Here is a 20,765-nt window from a genome sequence, read left to right as displayed (position 1 = left end):
CAGTGGGTGTGGTGTATTTGGATTTTCAAAAGGCTTTCGATAAGGTCCCGCATAAGAGATTAGCGTGTAAAATTAAGGCACATGGGATTGGGGGCAAGGTATTGACTTGGATAGAGAACTGGTTGGTAGACAAAAAGCAAAGAGTTGGAATAAACAGCTCTTTTTCCGAGTGGCAGGCAGTGACTAGTGGGGTACCGCAGGGATCGGTCCTTGGACCCCAGCTATTCACAATATACATTAATGATGATCTGGATGAGGGAACTAGATGTAGTATCTCCAAGTTTGCAGACGACACAAAGCTGGGTGGGCGTGTGTGCTGTGAGGAGGATGCCGAGAAACTGCAGTATGATTTGGACAGGTTGGGCAGAAGCATGGCAGATGCAATATAACGTGGATAAATGCAAGGTTATCCACTTTGGTGTCAAAAACAGGAAGGCAGATTATTATCTGAATGGCGATAGATTGGGAGAAGGGGAAGTGCAACGAGACCTGGGCATCCTTGTGCACCAGTCGCTGAAAGTAAGCATGCAGGTGCAGCAGGCGGTTAAGGCGGCAAATGGTATGTTGGCCTTCGTAGCGAGAGGGTTCGAGTACAGGAACAAGGATGTCTTGCTGCAGTTGTACAGGGCCTTGGTGAGACCACATCTTGAGTATTGTGTGCAGTTTTGGTCACCTTATCTGAGGAAGAATGTTCTTGCCATGGAAGGAGTGCAGCGAAGATTCACCAGGCTGATACCTGGGATGGCAGGAATGACGTATGAGGAGAGATTGGGTCGATTGGGCTTGTACTCGCTGGAGTTTAGAAGAATGAGAGGGGATCTCATCGAAACTTATAAAATTCTAACAGGACTAGACAGACTAGATGCTGGAAGGATGTTCCCGATGGTCGGGGAGTCCAGAACCAGGGGTCACAGTCTAAGGATAAGGGGTAAGCCATTTAGGACAGAGATGAGGAGGAATTTCTTCACCCAGAGAGTGGTGAACCTGTGTAATTCTCTACCAAAGAAGGCAGTTGAGGCCAATTCATTAAATATATTCAAGAGGGAGTTGGATATATTTCTTAAGGCTAAAGGGATCAAGGGATATGGAGAGAAGGCAGGGACCGGGTACTGAATTTGGATGATCAGCCATGATCTCATTGAATGGCGGAGCAGGCTCGAGGGGCCGAATGGCCTACTCCTGCTCCTATCTTCTTTGTTTCTATGTTATGTTTCCTGAAGGCACTGCTGGGGTGTGGCTCCTTGGGCAGTGTCTGTCTCCAGTACCTTGTCCGAGTGGCCATTCTATTATCCGAGAGAACAGCCCATGAGCGTTTGCTGGTTATTTGCCCATTGGGAGGCTCACAGTTGGATCAACAAAAACTTGCATTTATATAGTACCTTTAACATAGTAAAACGTCCCAAGGGGCTTCACTGGAGCATTATCAAACAAAATTTGACACAGCCACATAAGGATATATTAGGGCAGATGACCAAAAGCTTGGTCAAAGAGAGAGGTTTTAAGGAGCGTTTTAAAGGAGGAAAGAGGGGTAGAGGCAGAAAGATTTAGGGAGGGAATTTCAGAGCTTAGGGCCTCGGCAGCTGAAGGCAAGGCCGCCAATGGTGGACCAATTAAAATTGGGGATGCGCAAGAGGTCAGAATTGGAAGAGCACTGATATCTTGGAGGGTTGTAGGGCTGGAGGATATTAGAGATGGGATGGGGCGAGGCCATGGAGAGATTCGAAAACAGGGATGGGAATTTTTTTTTATTTTTTAAATCGAGGCATTGTTTAACCAGGAGCCAATGTAGGTCAGCGGGCATAGGGGTGATGGCTGAACGGGACTTGGTGCGAGTTAGGACACTGGCAGCAGTGTTTTGCATGAGTTTATATATCACAATGCAGCCTCGGTCTTGCCTTCATCCAGTGTGCACACTTCACCCAGGGTTCACCAGATGCCAATGAAGGGCGAGAACCGTGGCTAGCGGCAGGACACTGGGGCCAATCAAAGTGCCCCAACTGTTACTGCAGCCATGAGCAGCGAACACTGTACAGAACACAGCTCGAACCTACAACCTATCTGATCTATATGGTTTAGTACACCGGGCGATGCATTTATCCATGAATGATCAGGGGGACAGCACGGTGGCATAGTGGTTAGCACTGTTGCCTCACAGCGCCAGGGACCCGGGTTCGAATCCGGCCTCGGGTGACTGTGCAAACTCCACACAGACATTCTCCCCGTGTTTGCGTGGGTTTCCTCCGGGTGCTCCGGTTTCCTCCCACAGTCCAAAGATGTGCGGGTTAGGTTGATTGGCTATGATAAATTGACCCTTAGTGTTAGGGGGATTAAATATGTGGGGTTACGGGGATAGGGTGGGATATGTGTTGGTGTAGGGGTTACGGGGATCGGGTGGGATATGTGTCGGTGCATGTTCGATGGGCCGAAATGGCCTCTATCTGCACTGTGGGGTTTCTGTGATTCTGTGACCCCTCGCTTTAAAATGCCATGCGGATGGTTGGTGTGAGAAATGGAAATCCTCCAAATGGTCATCTTCCAAAATTTCATCGATTCTAGAACGGTTCCCGCAGATTGGAAGATAGCAAATGTAACCCCACTATTTAAGAAAGGAGGGAGAGAAAACGGGGAACTACAGACCAGTTAGCCTGATATCAGTACAGGAAACTTTGGTTTATCTGGAGGTTCTATGTTCGGAATACTCGATGTAACGGCAAAAATCAGGAGCCGTTTTCTATAAGTTTTTTTAGTTCTCGTTGCTTTTTTTTCCCCCAGTCAGGCACTGCAAGGTCTGTAGCTATTGCAACAGCTTCAGCTAGAGACGCTTGCAGCTGCAGCCGACTGTTTAGAAGCTGTTGCTAAGCAACAATGTTTGTTGTCAGATACGGAGATGAAAACCTCCGTATGCTTCAACATTAACTTTGTATGTCCGGCAGTTTAGATAGATCGGCAACACGCCGGTCCCGTTGGTGCCGGATATCACAAAGTTTCCTGTAGTAGGGAAAATGCTAGAATCTATTATTAAGGACATGGTAACAGGGCACTTAGAAAATAATAATAGGATTGGGCAGAATCAACACAGATTTATGATAGGGAAATCATGTTTGACGAATCTGTTAAGAGTTTTTTGAGGCTGTAACTAGCAGAATAGATAAGGCGGAACAGTGCATGTGGTGTATTTGGATTTTCAGAAGGCATTCGATAAGGTGCCTATATTCTCTGGAGTTTAGAAGAATGAGAGGTGATCTCATTGAAACATACAAAATTCTTACAGGGTAGATGCAGGGAGGATGTTTCCCCTGGCTGGGGAGTCTAGAACCAGGGGTCACAGTCTCAGAATAAGGGGGTCAGCCATTTAGGACTGAGATGAGGAGAAATTTCTTCACTCAGAGGGTGGTGAATCTTTGGAATTCTCTACCCCAGAGGGTTGTCGAGGCTCAGTCATTGAGTATATTCAAGACAGAGATCGATAGATTTTTGGATATTAAGGGAATCAAGGGATATGGGGATAGTGCAGGAAAGTGGAGATGAGGTAGAAGATCAGTCATGATCTTATTGAATGGCGGAGCAGGCTCGTGGGGCCGAATGGCCTACTCCTGCTCCTATTTCTTATGTTCTTAAATGGCTGTAGTACAGGGTACACCTCAGATTAGGGGATAGAGTAGAGGGACTTTTACACCAGATCTAATCCCTAATCTGCTCTCAGTGGAAAATATTCATTCTCCAGAAATATCAAAGTCTACCAAAATGTTAAAAAGATCCTCAAAAAAATGGCTGACACAATAGGGCAGCAGAATTGGAGTAATGCAATGCAAGGATTTTGTCTGTGTAGCTTAAAGCTAAAGGTCTAATGCCACTGTGCTCTGATCTGGACACCTTTGATCCTTTTGATGGTCCCAGTGGAGAGGCCAACTTTTCAGCATGCTCTTGGACAGACAACTCAATCCAAACCATGGCTGATTCATTCAAAGTAATAAGTAACAAAAACATTTCCATCAGTCAGCTCAGCAATGACGATGGGGCTGAATTAATTCACTCCATTGTTGTCGGTTCTGAACTAGCCTGGTCACTTCACTCAATTGTATCCGTTTCTGTGACAAGTCTCGACATCGTCTATCCAGCACTTCCTTGGTCTGCCTCGGTTTCTTGCTCCATGAACCTGTGTGCCAGGCCATGCCATTCTTGAAACGTGCCCAAACCGGCACAGTCATCTTTCTCAGATCTTCTGTGTAAGCATTTGTTCCTTGTCCAAGCCGTGTCCTTATATCATTCTTGATTCTCTACATCCTGGATACTCACAGTACAGGAAACTTTGTGATATCCAGCACCGACGGGACCGAGCTGTTGCCGATCTATCAAAACTGCCGGACATACAAAGTTAATGTTGAAGCATACGGAGGTTTTCATCTCCGTATCTGACAACAAACACTGTTGCTTAGCAACAGCTTCTAAACAGTCGGCTGCAGCTGCAAGCGTCTCTAGCTGAAGCTGTTGCTATAGCTACAGACCTTGCAGTGCCTGGCTGGGGAAAAAAAGCAACGAGAACTAAAAACACTTATAGAAAACGGCTCCTGATTTTTGCCGTTAGATCGAGTATTCTGGACATATAACCTCCGGATAAACCAAAGTTTCCTGTATTCCTCTCAACCTACTCATCTCTGCTCTTGGTATCTTTTGCACATCAACCTTTCTCATGTTCCAATACTCAGATCTATAATATAGGGATAACCTTCGCTTAATAAACTCTTGCCTTCATTCTTACCAAAATATCTTTAGCCTTCCCTATCCTGCTTAATCTTCCAAAAGCAGCTGAAGCAAGTCCAACCCTCCTTTTGATGTCTTCTTCACAACTCCTAGTCTCTGAAACGAACCCACCAAGGTATACAAACTTTTCCACCTGCTCAACTGCACCCCCTCCGACTGTAATATGCAACCTCCCATTATTATAATACACATCTGTAATTCAAACACTTTTTAATTGTGCAACTTCTGACTTTCCAAAGTATGCCGCCGATATAGAAAAGCTCGCATTCTGCACTTCCCTTGTGTGGTCCCTGCCGTCTGCCCAGCTCCTTCTCAATCTGCAATTTGCTCTTTAAAAAAAAATCTCTCTCGTAGCGTCAGTCTCTACAGCATATGGCACAGCCATCCATCTCATGCCCCATGTGGGCTGCCTGTCATCCTCTGAGAGACTTGTGCCCTTTCTCTCTTCTAACGTGCGTTTCCTCCATGCAAAAACCAGGCCCATCACGTCACATCTCTCCCAGCCCATCTGCCGCACTTTGAGTCTAGGGCCCGAAGCTGCTTTGAGTCAGACCTCCAGCAATAATCACTGTCCTCACATAAGACCATCATCACCAGTCTCACTCTGGCAGAGGCACATATTTAGTCTCTCGTCTTTAAAAGAATAATTGTACCTGGCACATTAATTGAAGGGAGAACAAGAAACAAACAAAGGAAATGAATCCAATGACAGAGTTTTTGAGTTTGTGTAAGCCTTCAGCTGCCTAGGCCCCAAGCTCTGGAATTTCCTCTCTAAACCTCCCTACCTGTATCTCCTCCTTTAAGACACTCCTTAAAACCTACCTCTGTGACCAAAGGATTGGTCACCTGTCCTAATATCTCCTTATGTGGTTTGGTGTCAAGTTCTTGTCTGATAACGCTCCTGTGAAGCGTCTTGGGACGTTTTACTACGTTAATGGCACTATATAAATGTGAGTTGTTGTTGTTGAAATAAATGATGTTACATGAAGAAATTGGAAGAAATGTAATAAAACTAATAACTGATGAAGCGATGCAAATTAATCAAAGGGAGGGGTAAATTTTCACCCCTCCGCAACCGGAACCGAATTCGACTGGTGTAAAATAAGCTTAATTTATATTTGGAAAGCAGTTGGTCAGGACAGATCGTCTGCATTACCTTTGTGTATGTGGGAGGGGCAACGACAGTAAAGAGAAATGTTGCTAATTCACCCCAAAGCAGATTAAGGCCTCCTTTTCTACTTCAGGGTTAACCCTAGCATCTAGAACACTAGTGGGTGTAACCGTGCAGTTCAAAAATGGCCAGATTACACTTTTGGTCAGAAGTACTGGAACACTCTGGGTGTGTGTGGTCCACGGGTGACAACAGCTCCCTGGCACCTCGTCCAAGTGTCTATTTTGTTTTGTGTGTTGGAAGCTAGGCCTTGTTGGCAGCCGTTTGGGGCAAGAGAAGCACCGCCCGGGCCAAGCCCAATTGGTCCACGTCCAACATTCATACCTACGCCCTTTCTAACAGGGGAGGGGGGGAACTGGACAGTGATCAGCAGCAGGAACACTGGCCGATTTTACCCCTTCTCTAATCCCGAGGCCCCAACTGAACCAACTTGTGGTCTGCACAGAGCGGGATTAAACAGAGTGGACTTGAACAGAGTGTTTTATTTGGGAATTTGGAAAGAGTGGGAATTTGGAGAAGAGGAGGAAGGAGTTGCTGCTTTTTGCCTACACTACTTGTAGTGCTTTGTGTTACAGGTAGATCTTTAATTTCAGTACCCTGAACTTAATCTAGATCAAGTAAGTAGTCAAGAAACTATACTGTAAACTAAGTTACCAAATTACAAATTTAAGTAAATTTTAATTAAACAAAACAAGGTCATATAGGGATGGCAGTGCAGGTGGTGTGCCGTAACTGCAGCATGTGGGAGTTTGTGGAGAGCATTGTGATCCCGGACAACCACGTTTGCAGTAAGTGCCTGCATCTTGAGGAACTTCAGCTCAGAGTTTTTGAGCTGGAGTCTGAGGTGCAGACATTGCGGGGCCTCAGGGATGGGGAGAGTTACCTGGACACTTTGATCCAGGAGGCAGTCACACCCCTTAGGTTAGGTAGTGGTACAGGTCTGGTTAGTGGTCAGGGACAGGAGGGTGTGACTGCAACTCAGGAAGGTAAGGGGACCCCAGGTGCAGTGCTGGATGAGCCTCAGCCTTTGCCCTTGTCCAACAGGTATGAGGTTCTTGCTGCTTGTGAGGAGGAAGGGAAAAGCCTGCAGGATGGATGAGCAAGCTGACCATGGCACCATGGTGCAGGAGGCCATTCAAGTGGGGGGAGTGAAAGGGGATGTAGTTGTGGTAGGGGACAGTATAGTCAGGGGGATAGATACTGGTCTCTGCAGCTGCGACAGGGAGTTCCGAAGGTTGCGTTGCCTGCCCGGTGCCAGGGTTAAAGATATCTCCTCGCACTGGAGAAGAACTTGGGAGTGGGAGGGGGTGGATCCAGTTGTTGTGGTCCATGTAGGAACCAAGGACATAGGTAGAACTAGGAATGAGGTTCTTCTGAGGGAATTTGAGGAGCTAGGATCCAAATTAAAAAGCAGAACCTCAAAGGTAATCATCTCTGGATTGTTAACCTGAGAGGGACAAACAGATTAGAGGTTTAAATGCATGGCTCAAAGACTGGTGTGGGAGGAAGGGGTATCAGTTCATGGGGCACTGGCACCAGTACTGGGGAAAGAGGGAGTTGTTCCATTGGGACTGGCTCCACTTAAACTGGGCTGGGACCAGTATCCTGGTGAACCAAATAACTAGGGCAGTAGACAGGGCTTTAAACTAATGAAGGGGGGGGGGGTGAGGATTCAGGAAAAAGTAAATTTAAAAGCAGCGAGAGAAATGTCAAGGCTCTAGAGCAGAGTTTTGGGTAAAAATAAGCAGAGTGGGTCAGGAAGGGACAGAGAGTAACAAAGGTAATAAGGCATCAGTGACTAATATTACAAGAGGATTTGAGCATAAGAGTAAAGACGTCTTACTGCAATTATATCGGGCCCTGGTGAGACCACCCCTGGAGTACTGTGTACAGTTTTGGTCTCCTTACCTAAGGAAGGATATACTTGCCATAGAGAGAGTGCAACGAAGGTTCACCAAACTGATTCCTGGGATGGGGGGATTGTCCTATGAGGAGAGATTGAGTGGACTAGACCTATATTATCTAGAGTTTAGAAGAATGAGAGGTGATCTCATTGACACACACAAAATTCTTACAGGGCTTGACAGGATAGATGCAGGGAGGATGTTTCCCCTGGCTGGGGAGTCTAGAATCAGGGGTCACAGCCTCAGAATAAGGGGTCGGCCATTTAGGACTGAGATAAGGAGAAATTTCTTCACTCAGAGGGTGGTGAATCTTTGAAATTCTCTACCCCAGAGGGCTGTGGAGACTCAGTCATTGAGTATGTTCAAGACAGAGAGTGATAGATTTTTGAATATTAAGGGAATCAAGCGATATGGGGATAGTGCAGGAAAGTGGAGATGAGGTAGAAGATCAGCCATGATCTTATTGAATGGCAGAGCAGGCTCAAAGGGCCAAATGGCCTATTCCTGCTCCTATTTCTTATGTTATGTAACTTTTTGAGGAGCCTTGGGTCCCATCTATGAAGGTGGAGATAAATCTAAGTTTCTTACACGCAACAAAGTATTCAGACCTAAAACACGCTCCTTGGTAGGCTCAAATCCCAAGCAGACATGCAGAATAACTTGAATAGAATTTACAGCCCAGAAACAGGCCATTCGGCCCAACTGGTCTGTGCTGGTGTTTATGCTCCACACGAGCCTCCTCCCACTTTACTTCATCTCACCCTATCAGCATTAATGTATTTGCATAATTAAAATTGTCGGCCACTGAAGTGCATTGCCTTACCGATCAGCCACTGTTTAAATGCATAGAAACTGTCATCGTCAGACGCACTTGTATGTGAAGACTGAAATACAAAAGAAAATTAACGATGGCAACTGCAGTTGTATAAAGTTACACAAAACAGAGTCCGGATCTTCAAGAGGAGGAGCAGCTCATCTAAGTAGCGTCTACGAAGCTCCCTAATGGCCCCGTGGTTCAGTAGACTGCCAACATTGTCCAGCTTACACGTGAAGAATGGTCACTTGGGTGAGGTGCCAGAGGGTTGTTGGCGCCCACGGAGCTGCGCCCCAGCATGAGTGGGTAATTGTACCGTGTGTGGTCCAGAGTCGTACAAACTAGGAAGGATCGCCAGTCCTATTATTAAGCTGAACTCAATGGGACAACGGTAGGGACACTGCAGTTGGCCTCAGCCGCCATGGCATACAAAGCCGGCGGGGGGGGGGGGGGGGTTGAAGGCCAACCAGGATCAAGTCAGTCCGGGGTCATTCTCCTCACCGTTGTCCAGTGACCTTTGCTGGAAGCTGCACTTACACTGGTGACAATTGGGCTCAGTTATCATCAGGCGCTGCCTAGGCCACACATCACCAAAGGCAACTCAGGTGAGGTACTGGAAGACATGTGGCAACTGTGGAATAGTACACCAAGTCTAAGTCATCGGCTTCAGGGGGAGGAGAGTGAAGGCAGGAGAAAAGAAAAATGAAGGTGTGTCTACAACCTTTGTAAAGGATGTATTTCTATGCAGAATGTAATGGGGTGGAACTCTTCCCTTGTCCCAAACGCACAGGGAGAGAAATTCCAGGCAGGAGTCAACAGCAGCATCATCGACAATGGAAGCAAGGCTGGAGCTGTTACTCTACATGATAGATGCACATCTTCAGCAGGTAACACAATTCAAACTTGGTACTGTTGCACAATAAAGGAACTTCAAACTTGGTACTGCAAGACGGTAAGAAAGACTGAAAAAGATCTTGCATTTATAGAGCGCCTTTCACAACCTCAGGACGTCCCAAAGCATTGCACAGCCAATAAAGTACTTTTTGAAGTGTAGTCACTGTTGCAAAATGTAGGGAGATGTGACCATTGAGCCAATTTGTGCACAAGGAGGTCCCGAAACAGCAATGAGACAAACAACCAGGAAAACGATTTGTGATTTTGGTTGATGGACAAATGTTGTCCAGGACACTGGGTGAATTCCCCTGTTCTTTGCTGCATAATGCTGTTGGATCTTTTACATCCAACTGAGAGAGAGCAGGCGGAGCCTCGGTTTAACGTCTCCCCGGAAAGACATTTCGGAACCGGTACTGCCAGATAATAAGGAGAGCTCGCGAAAAATAGCTCTGTTGAATTTTCTTTAACTGCCCCGATTGGTTTTCCGGCTGCACTGCTTTTCAAGATCAGACCCGCACCGCAACATCGCCAACAGGATTATCGAGCATCCGGTATGTGCGGGACGCTCGGAAGGATTCCTGTCTGCAGAATGCAAAAGGACAATGAACAGCTGTACCGCCATTACTAAACTCGTGTTGAACGGTCCCTTAATGTTGACTGCAAAAATCGGAAGCAAACTCCAGATATTAATTAAACCAGAGTACGTGAAACCTTCAACTTCACGGTCTAAATTCAGCTGCTCTTTAGGCAGTACTAGGGGATCACCATGTAAATGAATGGACCTGCCAGTTAGCAATTACCAGCTAGTACGTAATGTGATTCATAGATTCAATGCTTTACGCAGAAAATAATGGCAAGTGATTTGTCCATCAGTTTGGGACCACTGCTGCCTCAGGGTAGGAAAGCAGTAGGTTCAATTCCCACACCCAGGTTTGAGATGGTAAACTACGCTAGCAATCCAGGGCAGCATTGAGGGATTGCCAGTGTTGGAAGTGTCCTTTGGACGAGAAACCAAATAAGGTCCCGTCTGCCTGTTCCGGCAACTGAGATGGCGGTTGAAGATCCCATGTGATCTCCCGGTGTCCTGGCCAACATTTATCCTTCAACCAACACCACCAAAGACAAGTCATTCATCTCATTCACATTGTTGTTTGTGGGAGCTTGCTGCACACCAATTGGCTGCCACATTTCCTACATTACACCAGTGACTACACTTCAAAAGTACTTCATTGGCTGTAAAGCGCTTTGGGACGTCCTGAGGTTGCGAAAGGTGCTGTAGAACTACAAGTGCTTTCTTTCACTGCTGTTGGAGAGGTTAAACCTAGAATAGCTGCTGTATTTGTCTACATAACAGTCTCTGCCTTTCGAAAGCAACTTGTGTTGTGAAGTGCTTTGATTTGAGGCATTTCCACACGCGTTAAGGTGCCATATAAATTCTCGTCTTTCTATTTTTTTTTTAACAAGGCCAGTAATCAAGCTATCCGACTAGATGCGAGGGATTCCTGTGACCAAGGCAACCAGAGGATTGTTGCAGACACAAACAAGCGGCTCAGAAGCAGAGCTTGAATGCTTTATAACTTTGTCATCTGAACCCTGGGATAAGATTACAACCTTGAAATCACACCAGGGGATTTAAAAATAACTGCAGAAACATCGAGTGTTTGCGCCACTCTATATAGAGACTCTATATCGGAATGCACCAGAGTGGCCCGATCTGGATTTTGTGCTTCCTTAGCCCATTTACACTGACTGGGTTAACCTTTCGCATACCACAGGCATCCTCATGGGTGCATTATCGCTCTCGGTGAGTCTGAGCCCAAAGCACAAATTCTGTAAGAGGGGAGGGAACAGACTGAAGAGCAGAACAGGGAAGGTGGGCAGCTTAGATTAACTGATCAGTAGTAAATATATGAAACAGACTGCCCAGGTGAGGGGCAGACAGTATCAGCAAGTTCAAGGTTGAACGTAATAAATATTCAGCAGAGAAATGATTGATGGGTGTGCAAGAGCTTTCAAACTTCAGGTGGGTCATGATAATCGCTCCTGGTTCTTTACATTTCTAAGTTCCTATCCCCCCCCCGCTTTGTTAAGAGGACGTAAACATGTATCTGCTTAACCAGGTTTGTAGGTATTATTTCATTTGATTAAACCCTCTAACCAGCGCCTTTCAAGAATTGTGCAGCTCTGTGTCAAATACGCAGCAATGCATCAAATTCTTTATGTCACAGAATCATACAGCACAGAAGGAGGCCATTCGGCCCATTATGCCTGTGCCGGCTCTCTGAAAGAGCTATCTAATTAGTCCCACTCGCTCTGCCCTTTCCCCATAGCTCTGCAAATTTTTCCTTTTCAAGTGTTTACTAACGATCCTGTGAAGCGCCTAGGGATGTTTTACTACAGTAAAGGCGCTATATAAGTGCAGCTTATTGTTGTAAAAAATGCAATTCCCTTTTGAAAGTCACTATTGAATCTGCTTCCACCACCCTTTCAGGCAGTGCATTCCAGATAAACTGTTATGCAAAAGTTTTAATAGATAGACCTCTGTCTTACCACTTGTTTTACCACTTGTTTTGCCGACATGAATGTACAGATAAAAATCCCCAAAGAAACCAGGGCTATCGAAATGTACTTCGCAACTGTGTATCTGTGAAGGAGAGAAAAACCACAGAATCTTGTTTAATGGCGGATCGATTTACAGTTCGGGCCTGCATTAGAATCCACCATCTCCCCCCAACTCTCTCCATACAACGCCCGCCCCCCCACCCACCCCGCGCCCCCTCACCACAGCTACCAGGAGCCTCAAGTTAGAGGGGCCTGGTCAATCCAGCGAGCCCTATGGAAGTTCTGCACTCAGGAATGGCAAAGGGCCACTGAGCTCAACTGACCCATCCTTTTGATTTTTGTAACTCATCCTCGGGATGTGGGCGTCGCTGGCAAGGCCGGCATTTATTGCCCATTTCCTAGTTGCCCTCGAGAACTTGGTGGTGGGCCTTCTTCAATCACTGCACACAACAGTTTGATACAATTGTGGGGCTTGCTAGGCCACTTCAGAGGACAGTTAAGAGTCGACCATGTTAGTGTGGGACTGGAGTCACATATAGGCCCAGACTGGTTAAGGACAGCAGGTTTCCTTCCTAAAGAACATTGGTGTCCTGGTCAATATTTATCCCTCAACCAATATCATTAAAATGGATTACTGTTTATGGGACCTTACTTTATACAAATTGGCTGCTGTGTTTCCTACATTACAATAGCGACTACACTTCAAAAGTACTTCATTAGTTGTAAAACACTTGGGACATCCTGAGGTAATGAAAGGCACTGTTTTAATGCCAGTCCTTTGTTTTCTTTGCTGGTTTTCTTTAACCAAGCACTGTGCTGACGGTGTCTTTTCCTTCTTGCTCCCATTTTACTGTACAAATCCTCCAGGCTTCTTGCTCTCAGCTAGTACCAAGGTCAGCTTTGCCACATATCTATTCCAACCACCTTCCCTCTTCACCTGCTTCTGCCTACAGACCTGATCGAAACACAGGTAGACAACAGACACAGCACTAATAACTGACCTTTTCTTTAAAATGACAATTCCCAATATCATGCTGGCTATCAGAGAGCCCTGAAAAATAAAAGTAGAACGTTACACAAACTCTAGTTGAACAAGTCCTCCATCAGCTCTAGGAACATGCATTAGATAACAGGACATGACATTAAACTAAAAGGGGTTAGGACAGATGGCACGGAACAGGTAAAGGCCATTCAGCCCATCAAAACCATTTACAGTAATTAGGACCTTCATTATTTGCTTCCCCAATTACGCACCCAAGTCTTTTTGAATAAAACCTTGCGATGAAGGTAGTACCTAATGTTTCTTTTTGTATTTGCCTTCATTCCTGTAAATAGGTATTGCTCCACCATATATACAAGACCAATATTTGGAGACTCTTTGTCATCCATTGGTGGGGGAGGGGGTCCTCCCAATATGGCGGATAATGGTGGTTCCACTGTAGTCACTTTACTTTAAAAAACCAAGTGAAGAGTCAAGGAGAGGAAAATCAGTCAGGGCTTCCACCCTTAATCACTAAGGATTTTTTTTGCCTCTCCCAAGTGATTATATGGCTCTTTTGTGGGGGGGGGGGGCTGTGCAAGGAAGTGTTTAGTCATGATGCTCTGGCCATCATGAGTGTGTGGGGCAGGCTTGATGGACCAGCTGGTCATTTCCTGCTGTATGTATCCAGTGGCCTGTGCCATGTGCAAGTGCAGGGCGAGGACAGCATTGAGCTTGGCCGCGGCCCTTGCTGCTGCTGAATATCCTGCCGACACTCACCATCTAGGTTCATGCTTGGGTGAGGTATTTGGGGAGGGCGGGGGGAAAGACATGGGTCAGCCATGCCTGTGAAACTGACGCCAGAGGGGATGAGTCGCTGCCCTCAGGTCGGGCGGAGAGTAAACTGAAATTTTCTTTTTCGTTCCTGGGATGTGGGCGTCGCTGGCAAGGCCAGCATTTACTGCCCATCCCTAATTGCTCGAGAAGGTGGTGGTGAGCTGCCCTCTTGAACCGCTGCAGTCCGTGTGGTGAAGGTACTCCCACAGTGCTGTTAGGTAGGGAGTTCCAGGACTTTGACCCAGCGACGATGAAGGATCGGCGATATACTTCCAAGTCAGGATGGTGTGCAACTTGGAGGGGAACTTGCAGGTGATGGTGTTCCTATATGCCTGCTGCCCTTGTCCTTCCAAGTGGTAGAGGTCGTGGGTTGGGAGGTGCTGTCAGAAGCCTTGGTGAGTTGCTGCAGTGCATCTTGTAGTTGCAGCCACGGTACGCCGGTGGTGGAGCGAGTGAATGTTTAAGGTGGTGGATGGGGTGCCAATCAAGCGGGTTGCTTTGTCCTGGATGGTGTCGAGACTCTTGGGTTTTGTTGGAGCTGCACTCATCCAGGCAAGTGGAGAGTATTTCATCACAGGAACTATTTGTCTTGATAAAATAATCTGAGTAAGAACAGGACTGAAGACTCCAAGGGGAGATCAGTCAGAAGTGGGTGAAAACAAGATGGCCACTGTCCCATTGAAACCACAGTAACATCATTTGTGGAATAAAGCCACTCAGTGTTGTACAATACTCCTACAAGGAGAGACTGAGTTCCTAGATATTTAGCTCAATTGAACATCACACTGAAATTGTTCAAAGCTTTAGTGGAAAATGTCACCTGGTATTCAGGTATAGTCCATGCTGATGCCAGGGTACAAGGGCCAACAACAGGAGTGAGCTTGATAGAGTCATAGAATGGTTACAGCACAGAAGGAGGCCATTCGGCCCGTCGAGCCCGTGCCGGCTCTCTGCAAGAGCACTTCAGCTAGTCCCACTCCCCCGCCCTTTCCCCGTAGCCCTGTAAAAATTTTTCCTTCATGTACTTATCCAATTCCCTTTTGAAAGCCACAATTGAATTTGCCTCCACCACCTTTTCAGGCAGTGAATTCCAGATCCAAATGGCCTTATTCATTTACTACCTGTGCTCTATATACTATATGGTAAATTATATATGTACAGTCCCGAGACACAACAGGGATTTTATACTGTCACACGCTTTAGCTTAATTTGTTTTTGTATTGAAAGAGAAACCACCTCAGTGAGTGTGTGTCACTTACTGATCTGAAGATCATGTGTAAAGGCATCGGGATGTTGAAGTTGAGGGCGTAATTATTGACCACATTCACAGCGAAAAACATGGAGACCATAATGATATAGTTCCTGTGTGGAAAAGAAAGGGGGAAGGGTGAGAGGCTGGAGCTTAATCTGCAGAGCAACTGTCTTCCCGCAAAAGATTACCGAGGGAGAATTTACTGGCAAACATTTGAACGGAATCAAAATTTACTGGATTACTACCTGAGCCACGCGCAAATTGGCATAGGGTGAAGCAGATCAGAGAGTTAAATGCGTGGTTCAAAGAGTGGTGTGGGAGGAAGGGGCTTCGATTCATGGGGCACTGGCACCAGTACTGGGGAAAGAGGGAGCTGTTTCGTCGGGACGGGCTCCACTTAAACCAGGCTGGGAGGCAAATCAAATAACTAGGGCTGTAGATAGGGCTTTAAACTAAAAAAGGGATGGGGGTGGGGGGTTCAGGTGAGGGGAAATTTAGAAATCTAAAGAGAAAGGTCAAGGCAATAGAGCAGCACAGCGATTTGGGTAAAAATAAGCAGAGTGTGACAGGAAAGGACAGAGAGTTTAACGGTAGCAGTGCAGCAGAGAATAAGGTCAAAGCAGGGAATAATGGTAAAAAATTTAAATTAAAGGCTCTTTATCTGAATGCACGAAGCATTCGTAACAAGATAGACGAACTACTGGCACAAATAGAGATAAATGGGTTTGATCTAATAGCCATTACAGAGACATGGTTGCAAAGAAACCAAGGTTGGGAACTAAATGTTCCAGGGTACTTGACATTTTGAAAAGACAGGCAGAATGGAAAAGGAGGGAGGTAGCCCTGATAATAAAGGATGACATAAGGACAGTGGCGAGAAAAGATCTCGGCTCGGAAGATCAGGAAGTAGAATCAGTATGGGTGGAGATAAGGAATAACAAGGGGCAGAAAACACTGGTGGGAGTAGTATATAGGCCCCCTAACAGTAGCTATACCGTTGGACAGAATATTAATCAAGAAATAGTAGGAGCTTGTAACAAAGGTAATGCAATAATCGTGGGGGACTTTAATCTTCATATAGACTGAACAAATCAAATTGGCAAAGGTAGGCTGGAGGATGAGTTCATGGAATGCATTCAGGACAGTTTCCTGGAACAATACATCATGGAACCAACCAGGGAACAGACTATTTTAGATCTGGTATTGTGTAATGAGACAGGGTTAATTAACAATTTCATAGTAAAGGACCCTCTGGGGCAGAGTGATCATAAATATGATAGAATTTCACATTAAGCTCGAGAGTGACTTGCCTAAGTCCGAAACTAGAGTCTTAAACTTAAATAAAACCAAGTACATAGGTATGAGGGGCGAGTTGGCTAAGGTAGATTGGAAAATGGATTTAAAAGTATGGCAGTAGATAAGCAGTGGCTAGCATTTAAAGAAATAATTCTCAACAAAAATACATTCCATTGAGAAACAAAAACTCCACAGGTAAAGAGATCCATCTGTGGCTAACTAAAGAAGTTAAGGATAGCATTAGAACTTAAGAAATAGGAGCAGGAATAGGCCACTTGGCCCCTCGAGCCTGCTCCGCATTCAATAAGATCATGGCTGATCTTGGGCTCAAAGCCACTTCCCTGCCCACTCCCCATACTGATCTCCACCCATACTGATTCCACTTCCTGATCCTCACTCCCTTATCTTGCAAAAATCTGTCTATCTCCACCTTAAATGTATTTAATGACCCAGCCTCCACGGCTCTCTGGGGCAGAGAAACCACAGATTTACGACCCTCAGAAGAAATTCCTCCTCATCTCAGTTCTAAAAGGGCGACCTGTTGAGATACCGCGGCAAACGTGGGGGTCGAGACCAGAGCTATTGAAAACACAACTGCTTTATTCCTACCACATGGCAAACAGGAACTAGAAAAGCCCGCGCATCCACTTAAATACTTCCCAGACAGGAAGTGCTCCCGGCAGCCTGTCCCTGCGGGAAACAAGTTGCTGGAGGAAAGGGCCCCCGGCTGGGGGCTTCTGCTTAGACTGTCTGTGCCGCCGTGAGCGGATTATGTCCAGTGGTGGCGTGTCGCCACAGAGCTCCCCCCAGAATCTGCTTAGGAGGAGTGGACGAGTCTTGACGGTGGTCTAATGGTTCTGCCGCAGCGGCTCTGAGTGATCGCCGGTCTGGTTGGTTGGGTTGGGCGGTTCGCCGCCGGCTGTGCTGGCTTGCCGGGGGGACGGCCTCTAGTTGGAGGCTGGGCCACGGGGACCTGTTCCCCTGGTTGTGTGTGTGCTGGTTTGAGCCGGTCGATGGAGACTGTCTCGACCCTGTCGCCGAGTCGCAGCTTGAAGACCTTGTCCCCGGTTTGTAGTACCTCGTACGGACCGTCGTACGGGGGTCGCAGGGGCCCGCGGTGCGCGTCGTGGCGCACGAAGACGAAGCGCGCCTGCTGTAAATTTGGCGGGACGTGAGGTGCGAGTTCGCCGTGTCGGTTGACCGGAAGTGGGGCGAACTGCTGAGTGGAAGAGAAAGAGTCGAGCCGCTGCTGTTCGGCCGACCAAGGCTTGGTAGGCTCCGGAAGGAATTCGCCTGGGACGCGCAGCGGTTGTCCGTAGACTAACTCCGCTGCCGAGGACTGGAGGTCTTCCTTGACCGCGGTGCGTAGGCCGAGTAGCACCCACGGTAGGCGGTCAGTCCAGGTACTGTCCTGCAGGCCGGCGCGGAGTGAGGCCTTGAGTGACCTGTGGAAGCGTTCACAAAGTCCGTTGGCCTGCGGGTGGTACGCCGTGGTGCGGTGGAGCGTCACCCCGAGGTTGCGTGCTGTGGCCGTCCAGAGTTCGGAGGTGAACTGGGCGCCTCTGTCGGAGGTTATGTCGGCCGGTACACCGAACCTCGCAACCCAGGTGTTAACGAACGCCCTGGCGATGTCGGCTGTGGTGGTGGAGGTCAGCGGCACTGCCTCAGGCCAGCGTGTGTAGCGGTCGACCATCGTGAGGAGATAAGTTTGGCCTTGCGATGGCGGCAGGGGACCGACGATGTCGACGTGTACGTGGTCGAAGCGGCGGCTGGGTACCTCGAAGTCTCCCAGGGGTGCTTTGGTGTGCAGCTGTACCTTAGCCCGTTGGCAGGCGAGGCAGGAGGTGGCCCAAGTCCGAACATCTCTGCTGAGGCCGCGCCAGACGAAGCGCTTGGAGAGGAGTTTGACGGATGCGCGGGAACCCGGGTGAGAGAGCCCGTGGAGCGCGTCAAAGACGCGGCGGCGCCAGGTCTCAGGGACGACCGGCCTGGGTTGGCCGAGTGAGACGTCGCACGTGACTGCCGTGGCTTCGGGCCCGTGTGTGACCTTGGCTAGGCGTAGCCCTGGCAGGCTGGTAGCCGCCGAGAGGAGGTCTGGGTCCGTGAGCTGGGCCGCTGCTAGTTGTGCGTAGTCGACCGCAAGGTGATTCGCACAGACGGCGGGACGGGAAAGGCAGTCGGCGACCACGTTGTCTCTACCGGAGACGTGCTGAATGTCCGTAGTAAACTCGGAGACGGCCGCGAGCTGGCGTTGCTGCCTAGCGGACCAGGGTTCGGTGTGCTTGGCCATCGCGTATGTGAGTGGCTTGTGGTCCACATACGCGGTGAAGGGGCGGCCTTCCAGGAGGAACCTGAAATGGCGGACCGACAGGTGGAGTGCGAGAAGCTCGCGGTCGAAAGTGGAGTATTTGACCTCCGGGGGGCGCAGTTGGCGGCTGTAGAAGGCAAGTGGCTGCCACGCGCCATTGACCCACTGCTCGAACACGGCCCCGACCGCGTGGTCGGAGGCGTCGGTGGTGAGCGCGACCCGGGCATCGGCCCTCGGGTGCGCGAGCAGAGTGGCGTCGGCGAGCGCGTTTTTGGTGGCGTCGAAGGCGGCTGCCGTGTCAGTGGTCCAGGCTACGTCCATCTTGCCGGATTTTCCTCAGAGGGAGTCGTATAGGGGCTTCATGAGGGCTGCGGCTCTGGGGATGAACCTGTTGTAGAAGTTCACCATCCCGAGGAACTCCTGGAGGCCCTTGATGGTTGTGGGGCGGGGGAATTGCTGGACGGCCTGCACCTTGTTGGGCAGGGGGACGGCCCCAGCAGGGGTGATGTGGTGACCGAGAAAATCGATCTCGGTTAGGCCGAATTGGCACTTCGCCGGGCTGAGGATGAGCCCGTGTTCGGCTAGGCGCCCGAACAGGATGCGAAGGTGTTCGAGGTGTTCCTGTTTGGAGGAGCTGGTCACGAGAATGTCGTCTAGATAGACGAATAGGAAGTTCAGGTCCCGGAGGACTGAGTCCATAAGGCGCTGGAAAGCCTGTGCTGCATTCTTGAGGCCGAAGGGCATCCTCAGGAACTCGAACAGGCCGAATGGGGTGATGACGGCCGTTTTGGGGATGTCCGCGGGGTGTACGGGGACTTGGTGGTAACCGCGCACCAGGTCGACTTTGGAAAAGACGGTTCGTCCGGCCAGTCGGGCCGAGAAGTCCTGGATGTGTGGCACCGGGTATCGATCAGGGGTGGTGGCGTCGTTGAGGCGGCGGTAGTCCCCGCAAGGGCGCCAGCCTCCGCCGGGCTTGGGGGCGATGTGGAGGGGCGAGGCCCAAGGGCTGCTGGAGCGGCGGATGATGCCGAGTTGTTCCATGGTGGTGAACTCGGCCCGCGCGATTTCCAGCTTGGCCGGGTTGAGTCTGCGGGCGTGGGCAGAAACTGGGGGGCCGGTGGTGGGGATATAGTGTTCCACACCGTGCTTGGCGGCTTTGGCCGAAAAGGTTGGGTTAGTGAGGGCGGGAAACTCAGCTAGGAGTGCCGAGTAGTCGTCCGTGGCTCTGGCGAGGCAGTAGGTCGTCAAGCCGGCCGAACGGGCCGGGGTAAAGGCGCCGGGGATGGGGGCCATAGTGTTGATGTTGACGAGGCGGTGCCTCGGAATGTCGACAAGGAGGCCGTGGGCGCGTAGGAAGTCGGCGCCGATGAGTGGGCAGAGGACCTTGGCTGTGAGGAACTCCCAGCGGTAGCGGCGGCCCGCGAGGTCGAGCGTGACCATGCGGGTGCCATATGTGCGGATTTCAGAGCCGTTGGCTGCAGCCAGTGTGATACCCCGTGTGCCGCGTTGGATCTCGAGGGCGGAGGCGGGGGTGATGCTGTGCTGGGCCCCTGTGTCGCACAGAAATCGGCGGTTGGTTCGGTCGTCAGTGACGTACAGTAGGGGCTCCTTCTGCCCCGCGGCCATCGCGGGGGCCGGTGCGGGGGGGGGGGTTTGAAGGTACACGGTGGCGTGCAGCGTTGAGCCCTAGCGCCAAAACGGGTGTGGTAGTAGCAGTGACCCGGAGTGGTAGGGCGGTCGGGCATAGCGGCCCGGGAAGACCGCGTGGTCGTTGCCGTGAGGTCGGGCGCGACGTCGCGAGCGGCCTGTGCAGAGAGCAGCCGGTCGGCCTTTTCGGCTATATCATTCAGGTCCGTGGAGTCAGACTCCACAATGAGCGGGCGGATGCTGGCGGGGAGCTGCCGAATGAAAAACATGCGAAAAAGGGCGCCGGGATTTTTGTCGTCTGAGAGGGACAGCATGTGGGAAAGCAGGTCTGATGGTGAAG

At 49.1% G+C, this 20,765-nt stretch overlaps 1 protein-coding gene across 4 annotated transcripts in view; it reads right to left on the bottom strand.

Moving 5' to 3' along the window:
- slc35b4 (solute carrier family 35 member B4) overlaps positions 1-20,765 on the bottom strand; it is a 61,892-nt gene that overhangs the window by 16,465 nt on the left and 24,662 nt on the right. For all 4 annotated transcript variants that reach the window (XM_086010670.1, XM_086010672.1, XM_086010669.1 and 1 more), the window contains exons 3-6: positions 15,182-15,284; positions 13,108-13,157; positions 12,095-12,188; positions 8,660-8,720 (exon numbers count right to left, since the gene is read on the bottom strand). In XM_086010670.1, coding sequence (XP_085866796.1) covers positions 8,660-8,720; positions 12,095-12,188; positions 13,108-13,157; positions 15,182-15,284 — 308 coding nt within the window. The remainder of the gene's footprint in view (positions 1-8,659; positions 8,721-12,094; positions 12,189-13,107; positions 13,158-15,181; positions 15,285-20,765) is intronic.

Source organism: Somniosus microcephalus, chromosome 17, assembly GCF_052327205.1.
Source record: "Somniosus microcephalus isolate GS21.2 chromosome 17, FLI_Smic_1.0, whole genome shotgun sequence".
NCBI classification, from domain to species: Eukaryota; Metazoa; Chordata; class Chondrichthyes; order Squaliformes; family Somniosidae; genus Somniosus; species Somniosus microcephalus.
Note: the sequence above shows the minus strand (reverse complement) of the source record. Positions and strands in the feature narration are given on the sequence as shown.